Genomic DNA, 13,093 nt, shown 5'->3' on the forward strand with positions numbered 1-13,093 from the left:
TCAGTTTTTATGTTACTATTAACTACCACCGATCTCAGAAAAGAGGTTACATAAGACGAGTTATTGACTACATTAACACATTTGTTACCAAGTAGGAATATTTATACAATAGTCATCTTTTTGTTTTCTAATATTTGCAAGGTGAAATTTTCTTACTATTAAGGATGGGTTGAAGTTGACAGCACACACTCTCATCTAAAATATACTGCAAAACCAAACATTACGACATACTCTATTTTCAAGACATGAGTCATTGTTTAAGCTACCAGTCTGTGATCACACAATTGGTGTGTTACTCAACAAGAAATACTTCTTGAAAATACTTTTTTATATTAGATTAAAATGTTTTTAAGATATTTCGTTCTAAAATTTTACTGTCAGCCTTTAATTTTGGCAGTATTTTATAAAATATGAGAAACAAACAAACAGATAATACTGAAAATATTTACGTAAGTCCCTTATTCTACCACTATAATTAATGATCTTACCATGTTCTATTTATTTTTCTCGGGTATTAAACATGATATACTTAGCTGATGCATGCCTTTACGATCTTTGATTTTTTAATTCTTCATTCATAATATACGTATGAAAACAAAAACGATATTCTTCCTTATTTCTTACAGAAAGATCAATGAACTGAAAATCGTAGTAAATATTTAATTGTTAATCAAGTTCTTGATCTCAAAAGAGAATAGAACTGGGATTTAATATTATTGTCGCACACAAAAAGCATTTTCAGAAAACTGACACTGGACATCCCACTAATTTTTTTTTCTTGTAACATATACTAACAAATGACCTGTAGAATTTGCTTCAAGTACAGATTAGTATTAGTTCCGTCTAGGAATAACAGGTCAAGAAATAGCATATCCACCTCGTAATATGCCTTAGTTAGCACATTTTTTTTTCTTTTTTTCTAATTTCGAACATCCAGTAAATGTGTCAGGGAACTGTGAATTTCAGACTTTCCTTCCTTTATTCCTCTCACCCCCCTCCTCTCAGACAGTGTACCTGTAAAACGATTCTCTCTCTTCATGCCCATATCAACAATACAGCATCTAAACAAATGTAAAACCTTTCTGAAATACATTAACTATCTGAAGTATTTAAAAAAAAACTCGAATAATCACCTACGATTTTCCAAATTTATAAGCAATATTCCGGGTTATATTTCGAGTACTATGCACCCACATTACAAGTGGTCGTATCTAACACTACGAAACACTTTAATGCATGTATTGATGGGCACATTTTCAGCATTTCTTGTAAGTTTGCAATCTGCTAAATGTACAATTACTTTTTCTTTCGTTTTAAAGTAAAATGAGGGAATATACAGGTTATAAACAAATAAAAGTTATGTATTAATAAAACTATAACTGACCAAAGCAGTATACACAGGGGTTGGACAAAAAAATCTTAAACGTTTGCAAAAGTGTGAAAATCATACCTAGCTTGGTGTGGGCCTCCTTTTGCGTTCAAAACAGCTTGGTTCCGACTAGAATGGACGTATACAGTTCCTGAATCGTGGTGTGTGGAATTTTGTACCATTGTTCCTCAAAACATGCTTCAGTTCCTTAAGGGATGCTGGTGGACGGTAATGAGACCGAACACGCCTTTCTAACTCAGACCACAATGGCTCAATGATGTTCAGATCTGGTGATAGCTCCTGGTCATGCTCCTCAAACCATGATTTCACCGTTTTTGCAGGGTGCCAAATCATCTTGATAGATGTCATCACCGTCAGGGAACAATATTTGGACCACGGGTACAACCTGGTAGCCAAAATGGCCTCATACGCCTTAGCATTCATCATTCCAAGCAGGGCTATTATGGGACCTGCTTTTCTTCTACATTATAAAAACGGCTACTAACGAAATATGCTAACACTTTCCATCCACTACAAAAACCACGATATCACTGCCCCTACTGTAACAGAACCACACCCATGCTTTACAGTTGGGAGCAGACAATCTGTATCATAGGCCTGCGACGGTGTTCTCCATACGTAAACACGACCGGTTGTTGGAAACAAGGTGAAGGTCGATTTATCGGACCACATTACGTGTTTCCACTGCTCATGAGTCCACGCCTTGTGGTCCTTGCCCCACTGGATACGCCTCTTCGCATTTACTGCTGTGACCAGGGGTTTGGCGATAGCGGCCCTGCCATGAATTTTCATTTTATGAAGTTCCCGTCGCACTGTTTTCGATGAAACCGGGTTCCGTAGGCCGGAATTGAGTTCAGACGTAATTTTCATTGCAGTGATCTTATTTTTAGCTGCTACAATCCGTTTTAATGCCCTCCGGTCCCTATCTGACAGGATTGTCTTTCGACCACTATTGTGCTTTGCAGATGTGTGCTTTGCCCATGAACTGTGTATGCCCTCGTGACATTGGACACAGTGCCTTTCAATACCCCCACAATGTTCGCCACTGTTGCCACTGAAGTTCCAACCAGACGAGCACCAACGATCATGCCTCTTTGGAAATCTGTCAGGTCGCCCATTTTACCGCACCACTTTCACACCACGACACTCACAGGTGAACTGGTTACTGCTGACGGAAGAAGAAGGTCCACATGACACACTGAAAACAAGAAACGATCGGCAATCGCACCACGTGTTGTACAGTGGAGGGTTAAACTTATGTGTATGAAGTTTCTTTTAGATTTTTTTTGTCTATCCCCTGTATATTTTAATAGTACGTTTCGGCTACGTAACGTAGCCTTCCTCAGACACATTATCTGAGGAAGGCTATGTTACATAGTCGAAACTGTAACACATATATATACTAATAAAATGTATATACTGCTTTGATCATTTGGAGTTTTATTAACAACAATCTTGAATTTTCCGAAGCTATAATGAATAATTTATAAATTATGTATTAAATTTGGGTTGTATGACTTTTCCATCGCTCTAAGCACATATGTCAATGAAATGACATGAGAGCAACACTGTTTTTAGTAACTGTGCACTTAATTTAAAATTTTTTTATAACTATCCATCAAAGTTTTGCAAGTCAAGTAACCTTCCATCTGCTGTCAACGACAAGATTAGTTATTTGGAATGGAGTATGGATGCATTTTTTTAAAGTTATTATACCAGATAAAGTAAAAAAATATACATATATGTAACTTACTTATTTGCAAAATATAATCTGAAATAGTAGACGTATTATACATAAGTATCTTTGATTTCTTCAAGATTCCAATTTGTCATACTGATGGAAGCAGAAAACTGTTTGTTACAACTAATATGTCTTCTTTCTTGCGTTCTAACAAGAACTTCGTCTTCCTTTTAATTGTCAACGATATTGTTCATAACTGTAACTTACCTTACTGTCACTTTACATCTCTACGGTAACAAAGGAGTAATTGCTCCTGCAAAATTCCAAATGTGGTTTATATTTTTATTTTTTGAATTTGATGTGCCATAATTCTGCCCTTTAGACCAAAGAAGTACAAGAGGAAAAATGATCATGAAATGAATGGTAAAATGTCAGCATGTAGGACCTACGCACCAAGTGAAATCGAACCCGCGACAGAAAGTCTTACGATCTGCATCATAATGCCTTAGGACGCTCGACCATGCCAAATTGAAATCTGGCTTAAAAACACAGATAGATTTTGATTATCAGGAGAAGACTTACTGAGCACAGACTTTTATAGTTAAAATAACTTCATATTTCAAGGGCCGATTTTAAAATAATTTCACCCAAGATTTTTTTTTTTTCAAATAACTATATTCAAAACAAGTTAATTTTAAAACTGAGATGCCAGTAAATATTTTTGCAATAGCTACAAACAGTTCATTCTAGCACTTGTAAATGTTGATAGCAGAGAACTGTAACTCCCCATTAAGCCTTAAGAAATACTTTAAAGTGAATACTTACTGGTATTTGAAGAGAACGAAATTAAGAGCCGAATAACAGAAAATACGTATTTTATCAAACCCCATCCTTATAGCAATATACCATGCTTTTCAGCGTCAGTATGTTTTCTTCTTTTGCACAAAACAGAACTGTTATGACACCGACTTACTGTATCAAAGACTACAAACAACTATGATTATTATATTTTCTTAATCTTTTGGCTTACATGATACTTCGTAAAAACTGGCGTGTGTTCTTTGTGAGTTTCGGAAATATATTACTGATTTATTTACTGTCGGAAAAATGTTACCATCGTTGTCCACTATCTCCAATGAATCTTATAAGGACAGTGGATATCGAATTTCATAGATCCAATGTACGGCAATATATAAGAAAATAATATGTTTGCTAGCAGTCACATATCCTGAAAATCTACATTATGTTTACCACAGCTTGTATCATATATGTTATACACAACAACATTTTTAATCACATATCATTTAGATATTTCATAACGCATATGTAAGTACTTATCTTTGCAATATTTATGCATATATTGTAAATATTAAATAGATATAATAGGATAATTATTGACAGGCTCAGTAGGTAAACTAATTAAGTCGTACACACAAATAAAACATATAACTGTTTCCTGATACGGAACATACACATCTAAAACTTTTTCGCTTCTTCTGTGATTGCTGATATACCAGGTGTCAATGGCATACTCCAACAGAGCTCCCATATCGGAATTTGTTTAGACTTTTGTTCGAATGAAAAGCATTCTTCCTATGAATCATTTTTGTGCAAGATTTTTTTTATCACTTCCACTTTATGAATGTTAAACTTTTTATCCTTCAAGTGTTTCGAAACGTTCTATGTGGCACATCTTTGCGTTTGGCAATGTTCTTTCAGTCTAGTGTGTACATTTCTATTCTATGTAAATGTCTTGGAATTCACACAGACTTCATAGACACATGCGGAATCCACCGAATTAGTGGTGAAACTTCTATAACTTAAGTTTCTTTCACTATTACTGTTATTATTATTTTACATATAACTGGTTCCTATACATCCTATACATATAACTGGTCCCTATATATCCTATACATGTAACTGGTTCCTATACATCCTATCGTCACCTTTTATGTTATTATACATCGGGTGATCTAAAAATGGCGCTCACGGACCATAGAGCACTATTCTATAAGTCAAAATAAAGCGAAATATATATATAATTGTATACCTTTCAGGTCCTCGTCTGAACATGGCAAATTGCACTACGTGGCAACATCGCATATATAGAAGCATAGAGTAGATCTACTAACCAATCAAATAGTTACGTAGATTCTTTCCAGAAGGCAATTAAGTCGACATTCATTGACATTTCTTCTTGTTCACCTCAACCATAGGTCGGTAGGCAACATGGAAATTTTAAAACTTTTCTCTCGCTTGGGAGAGCTGCTTTATACTATGATAAGGCCTCTTCTTCGTAACTGCATCTAGATATTCTACCTTGGTCTTCCTCTTCCTGGTTTTCCTTCTATCAGCACGGTGATTAAATCGGAGTGGCGAATAAGATGGCCAAGCAAGCTATTTCTTCTTTTTCCTACTATCTTCATGATTTGCCGTCTTTCATTAGCTTCCTTTAGTACGTGTTCATTCCTTTTCCTTTCGGTCCATGATATGCGAACCATTCTGCGCCAACACCACATTTCAAATGCTTCCAGCTTGGATATTTCAGCTTTTCTCAACGTCCACGATTCTGATCCGTAAAGCGCCACGCTTTACGAACGTTCAGCGACACATTTCTTGATGTTAGCAGTCCCTTTTCCTATTGAATGCTTGTTTAGCCTGCGCTATTCTGGAACTACTTCTGTCCGAGGATATTAGACTTGCTAAATAGGGGAACGTCTTAACGTTTTTGATTTTCTCTCCATCTAGCCATACGTTTGCCTCTTCCTGTCCTGCTCTTGTGCACTTAATCACTTCGGTTTTCTTCTTATTTATTTTCATTTTGCATGTTGTTTCCAGTTGGTCGTTCAAGCTTGAAAGTGCTTCCTGCAAGTCCTTTTCGTTCTCCGCTACCAATGCTATGCCATCAGCGAACTTATTGTGCCGAAAACCTGATCATTTACTTTTACGCCTTTCTCGTTTTCATCAAAGAATTCTTTCATAGCCTCTTCTATACAGACGTTGAACAGGAGAGGTGAAAGTCCACATCCTTGCCTCACTCCTTTACTTATTCTTGCTTCCTTTTGATCTCTTCCTGTAACAGCTGTCTGGTTCCTATAAAGTTGGTATATTATTCTTCTGTCCCTGTAATCCACTTTCAGATTCTTGAACGCTCTAAACATGATATTGCAACCCACGTTTTCAAAAGCTTTCTCTATATCTACAAACGCTATCACAATTGCTTTGTTTATTCTGATGTGCTGTTCCATGATCAACCGTAGACTCAGTATTGCTTCCCTTGTTCCCCTTTTCCTCCTGAATCCAAACTGATCCTCCGATAGCCGTTCGATTTTTCCTTCTATTCGTTGTGCGATGCATGGGAAAGCAAACCTAACGTTCTGTGTTTTCGCATTTTCGTGCGCCTTTTCTCTTTGGGATAGGTACCAATTTGTTTTTCTCGAAGTCTCTTGGTATTTTTTTTCAAAATGTACATTTCATTAATAAGATTAAATAGTTTCTTCTTTGTTGCTATTCCGAGAGTCTTAATCACTTCCGTTGGTGAAAGAGAAATAAGAGAATGTAATATTAGGGAATACGACATTACTGTTTCATTGACAGTAGCACCATTTATTAGCGTAACAATCGATGTAACTGCCTGATTGATTCAGAGAGTAATACTAATAGTTCCAAGTTAATCTGCGGTGTTGCCATGGTGAATTTTAATTCTCCACAACGGCTGAAGGAGACCTCGGAGGGTATACCATCATATAGTATTTTCGCTTTATTTTGGCCTGAAGAATAGCGCTCTGTTGTGCGTGGACGCTCTATGTCTTGGCAATGGTGATAGCTGTCAGTGAAATTCAATGTATAACATGTTTGCTTAAAGTTAAGTACAAGATACAGAAGAGCAAAGTGAGTGAGTTTATTGACAAGATAGCCCTTCAAGTATCTTACATTGTAAGAAAAAGATTAGTTAAATATCAAATACTACTTATCTTAAATGTACTTTAACTTCATTCACTAATTTACCTGATAAACACGGTTTAATGTAACAGAGGATTTACAGGTCAGAAAATATACTCATTACAACAAACCTATTTTAAATATTAATTGAAGCACAGATGTTTCGTAATAATTAATAATAATACTAATGGCAATAAAAACTAAAAAAGGAAAATCAAGAGATTAAAATGGAAAAGATTATTTTCGAAGCTCAAAAAACGCGTCTTATATTATATCTTTATCACTTCAAAGTAGTTTCCAACTGTATAAGTTGAAACAGAGTTCTATTTCCTGTCCCTTTCTTGGGATATTTCGGAACATTTGACGCTATTTTGCGACATCTATACATTCTCTCAAATAAATACCAGGAATTGCTCAATATTGACACAACATATTGGTTTTTAATCATCCAAAATGTGTTTTATCGCCTTCAAAATAAGGTCCATTCGATGGTATACACTTACTCCACGAATAATCCACTTGTCAAAGAATACTTTGAGTTTTACGTCCCACGGTATGCCGGTTAGGCTAAAGGAGACGGTGATTATGAGAAATGAATGAAAATGGTGGAATGAAGAAAGTGAAAGCAAACGGGAGAACCCCGAGAAAACCCACGCACACGGTGTTTGTCCACCACAAAATTCACTTGGTGGGGACTGGGATCGAACCCGGGACCCCAAGCACCAGAGGTGAACGCTCTACCACTGAGCCACCGCGGCCCTCAAAGAATACTTCTTATAAGCTCTTTTCAGTAAGGCTTTCAGCTCCTGTGATATTTGTTTTATGGCTTCAATAAACTCTAAACATCTTTTACGGAGTTGTTTTTTTTAGGGGGGGGGGGAAGGGAGGGTCATATTTGGCAAATTCCATACTTGGTCGATGATATTCGTTGAGGTTTTGGTCAGAAATTCGTGTACAAGGTTTATTGTGTTGGAATATTACAAGAATTATCCTTGCACAAATCTAACCCTTTCCGGCAAACACTCTCAAACGTCTCATTACGTCCAGATTATGTTTGTTGGCCGTTTGCCCCTCCGGAAAGAACTCTGAATAAACAACTCTACGACATTCAAAGTAAACAGTTAACGTGACTCGTTTTCGATTAACTCGGATGTGGTTGCTTCGGTTTCGACGGTTATCGAACACTATTTCGAGGTTTGTTGGCTAGTTTGTAGGTGAAACTCACAAACCCACGTCTCGTCACCAGTTATGATGCGCTTCATGAGTGTAGAGTTCAAATTGGCTTGTTTAATCATATCTTCCAGCAATCTATTCGTGGTGATAACTTTGATTTGAAAAATTCAGTTCCTTCGAAACAAGCCATCCCGCGACGAGTCTAATGTCCAAATAAACTAAAAAGGTGCAAACGGATTTGTGCGACATGTCCAGAGCCTGAGTTACCTCTTTTAAGCTTGAATAATTATTTCCCATCCCCATTTCTTTTATTTTATTTTGTCAATGTTTTCGATAGTTGAAAACGTTAGAGGTCGACTGAAACGAGGAAAGTCTTAAAATCACTTCTCAGCATTGTTTGAATCCTTTGTATCACTTGTATGCAATTCTTCCCGATTAAGTTGATTCACAGTGGCATTATCAGCTATTCATCACAAACTATTTCGTTGGCAATGCAAATTTGAGAGAAACATCTTGTTCGATAATTTTATCCATTAAAAAAAAATGAAGAGCACAATTTAGATCAACTAACCTAAATAACAACTCGAAACGAATTATTCATCATATCACGCAAAAACCTATGTGACAATTAGGCACATTGGTACCAACTTACAGAGAAAAAAGAAAAAAAAAAAAAAAAAAAAGGCGAGCTTCTTAAATGGACAAATTCCTGGCATTTATTTGACAAAATGTATTAGTACGTAGTGAATAATCTCAAAATTGATTTTCTTTAATACATTTTATATTTCATCTTCGAGCAAGTCAAGATGGTAATTCTTTTCTTTTGTATCTAATTTCAATGCTACGTTGTTAATATATATATCATGCCTAAGAGCATAAACATGGGGATTTTAAGAAGAAAGCTATAAAAGACTGATTTTGGAGCAAACTGCCATTAATGAAAGAAATCATTGCACGATACTGATTTATTAAGTTATATTACTCGAAAAGTACGTACTTCAATGATAGTTAACAAAATATTTCAGAAATACTGCTGAAAGATCTTAAAAATGGCATTATTACACAGTAACAAAAACACGTACTTGTTTTCTTGAGAGTCAATGCAACAGCAATTTTGTTTCAGCATCTTTTGGTATGCATCATTTTAAATATTATAGGTTTGAAATATAAGGACTCTAATATATATAAAATTCAAACATGTGAGAGTGACATTTCTCTAACATCAACAACTGGAACAACATACGGACAAATATTATGCCTCTCAATATAGTATTCCATTCACGTTTATACATATTACAAATATTTCTGAGAAGCTTTCCGTTAAAATGTAATTAACTTATAGCAGCATATTAACGTATGTATATTAATTCATGCTGCAATGGTTTCAAAAAATTTAGTAAGTCCTTTTCAGTCAAGAAAAATCTTCTTTACTTTCAATTTAAAATCTCCACTTCTATCCTGTGTTTTAACTTATATATTTATTTCTACTTCGTACTGGAAGCTCTTGCCAAAATATAACTTATTTCTAACCAACGTTAACGAAGTTCAGTCATTACTTTATTGTCTTGACATGTTTCTTGCAATCTATTTGAATATAAACCAATGACGGAATTTACCTAAGATTTCCTTTGGCGCGGATGCTGGAGTACCTTCATCTTCTTTCTGATTAGTCTTGGCAAAAAATGCTCTTCGAGTCTTGGCACTGACATCCGAAGCACGGCCTGAGGATTCTGCTTTGTCAAACGCTTCTGGAGAGGCATCTGGAAACAAAGGTTGTCTCAGAACAATAAGTTGTCCACTGTCAGAAGACACACCTATAGACTTTTCCTCTGCATTACTTTCTGTGGATGCTTCCAGGCGTCGTGAAAGCCGGTTCTCTCTCAAGACATGATTCTGCTTCTGTGTCGGAGGACTGTCTAATGGTAGGTCGGCCAGGTCCGCGGGAATATTCTCTTTCTCTTGGACCTTGTATGTTTCCTCACTATCACTTGTAGCACCACTGTCTTGACTGCCACCAGGAACTATTCGATTATGATGGACGCCAGTTGGTAAGGCTGCCGGTTCTTCATCAAAACTGCAATAAGTTGTGTTTAAACATGTAATGTCATTTGCCTTTATCAAACAAAGAAAGAGGGCACTATTTAATATGTATATTTACTCCTGATACTGCTCAAAACATTTCGCTACAAATTATATTAATTCATTATCGAAAGAAATTTAATCTTCAATCAAAGACATCATTCAAAGTTCTCTAAACAGGATTTAACTTTTCAAAAATATACATATTATGCATACTTCAACGTGCATTTTTAGCTTGAATTATTTGAAGTATGAGGCTACAACGACCAAACATAAGCCATATGACATAAAAAACCAAATTCTATTAAACTGAAAATTCTTTGAGGGTACATGACTATTAATATACTATAAGCACAATGTTAACCTAATTTACTACTAAAGCAATATACACAGTTCTTTAATAATTTGGTAAAGAAGAGACTTTATACCACACAAATAAAGAAGAAAAGAAAGAAAAAGCAAAATTCAACTGATTTGTTCTAATTGACATAATTATGTAATAAAAATGAATCTGTACTATAACTACAACTTACGTAGTGAAACCATCACCTGCGCCCAAATACTGCTCTGGTTCCCCAGCAAAATGCTCGTCAAGGACTATCTTGGCTATCTAAAAAAATAGTTTAAAAAACATTAACACTGACATATTTATTAAGTACATGTAGTATGAGAAATAACAAAACAATACATATTTCAAGTAACAGTTAACATATTTGAAAATAATAGTCTTATAGCTTGCTCCTTGACCACGCGGATCAGTATATCTAATTCTTGAGGATAGTATGTTAAACACCGTTATTTTCAAAATACAAGTTTTGTCTGGAAAGTAGTAGGAGTGATTTTTCCCGCCAAACGTGGTAAAGGATGGGATGTTGCTGTGCTAGTTGAGTGGTGGGGGTCTTAGCTACCAGCGCACCAGTCGCCAGTCGTTTCCAAGCCTTCACGGAGTGTAGATCGAGTTTAAGGTGAACCGCTTTCAAAGTGTCTTGTAATCTCCACAATGAATCGTTTGTTGTACCGCCTGGTCAGACTGTGAATGCTGCATTCTACGTGGAAGTACTTGAACGACTCAAAAAACGAGTCGCCTGCAATCGCTGGATCATGGAAGCTTCATCACGACAATGCGCTGAGTCACACCGCCTTTGCTGTCATAGACTTCCTGACCAAACATGGCATCACACAGCTTTCCCAGCCACCTTACAGCCTAGATGTCGCTCTTGTAGACTTTTTCCTCTTCCCCCGACTGAGAAGAGTCATGAAAGGGGCACCACAGTTCAGTCCAGGCCATTCAAGAGGCCGTAACGAGGGAGCTGAAGAGTATTCCAGTTTCTGCGTTCCTGGGAGCCTTCAGGGATTGGCAGAGTCACTGGAAACGCCGAGTTGATGCAGAAGGGGCGTATGCTGAAAACTATTAAGTCGATGTGTCAAAATTGTGAATAAATTTGTTTTAAAATTTCAGTACTACTACTTTCCGTACAAACTATGTACTGCAGGGTTCCTACATGCTCTGACCAAATGTTCTCTTACTTTTTCAGATTCTCCATTATAATTTCATGATTACAGGATATACCTATCAACTAGTTTTTCTTTTCTTTTACGGCCAAGTTTATCTCACCAATTTGGTAATTTTTTATACATTATTTAAAGCACATTTTTCACATAAAAGTCTTACAATGACAGCTTTATTATTATTTATTTAAATGCTAAAACCAATTCTATTAAACTCACAGATATACCTAAATATACTAAACATCTCTGTACAATTAAACGAACTGACCACGGTTTAATTCCCCAACTGGACAAGCGAGTGTTCGATGACCGTACATACAGAGGGAGAGCGGGCATGCAATTCAAACCACAGCACGGAAAGAGAAAAAATGAAATCTTTAGTTTTACGTCCCACGGTTATGCCGGTTAGGCTAAAGGAGACTGTGATGATGAGAGATGAGAGAAATAGTGAAATGAAGAAAGTGGGAGGAAACGGGAGAACCCCGAGAAAACCCACGAGCACGGTGTTTGTCCACCACAAAGTCCACACGGCGCGAGCTGGGATCGAACCAGGGACCCCAAGCACCGGAGGTGAACGCTCTACCAATGAGCCACCGCGCCCCCCAGCACGGAAAGAGAATGAAGCCGATAATAAGGTTAAAACCGATGTACAAAAGAAAAGGAAAACACCGCAACCCAATGAAATAGGGAGCTAAAGGAAGGGTAGGATACATTAGAGGGGAGTAAAAGAAACTGTGGTTTTATAAAAAGTAAAGACGTGATCACAAACATGAAGCTACTCGTCTTTTCGCCGCAACAAGAAATAGTACTAACAAAAGAGAGGAAAATCAGTAATAAAAGAGTTATAAGGGAGTAAATAGATCCAGGAAGGATTATCAAACCAGACTGTGTTTCGAGTAATGTAAATTGTAAACAAAATAAGAATTCTATACAATTCACTATAGTCATACGATCATAGTAACCCATGATATTATGCATTTCAAAATAACACAATTGAAAGTAAAATCGAATGTAAAAAATTAATGCACAACCGATTTCATTTCGGTCACACTACGTAAGGCGGAAATAATTCAGCCTGACTGTCGACTTCACAGCAAGCCACACTGTTACTTGAAGAGTTAATCGCATCTATAAATTGGACAAGGTCCTGTCCGCAGTCATGTAGGAACAACGACGGTTCAACATGAATATAAATGAAATGAAATGAAATATTACGTCCCATGGTTATGCCGGCTAAGCTAAAGGAGACGGTGATCATAAGAAATGAATGAAATGATGGAATGAATAAAGTGGGAGAACTTCGAGAAAAACCCACATGT

The 13,093-nt window shown here is 36.5% G+C and overlaps 1 protein-coding gene across 6 annotated transcripts in view; it reads right to left on the bottom strand.

The window, feature by feature from the left end:
• Window positions 1-13,093, bottom strand: part of mxt (Eukaryotic translation initiation factor mextil) — a 146,473-nt gene that overhangs the window by 76,166 nt on the left and 57,214 nt on the right. For all 6 annotated transcript variants that reach the window (XM_081740647.1, XM_081740652.1, XM_081740656.1 and 3 more), the window contains 2 exons: window positions 10,799-10,875; window positions 9,803-10,260 (listed from right to left, as the gene is read on the bottom strand). In XM_081740647.1, coding sequence (XP_081596773.1) covers window positions 9,803-10,260; window positions 10,799-10,875 — 535 coding nt within the window. The remainder of the gene's footprint in view (window positions 1-9,802; window positions 10,261-10,798; window positions 10,876-13,093) is intronic.

This window comes from Thermobia domestica, chromosome 2, assembly GCF_964235325.1.
Source record: "Thermobia domestica chromosome 2, izTheDome1.hap1.1, whole genome shotgun sequence".
NCBI lineage: Eukaryota > Metazoa > Arthropoda > Insecta > Zygentoma > Lepismatidae > Thermobia > Thermobia domestica.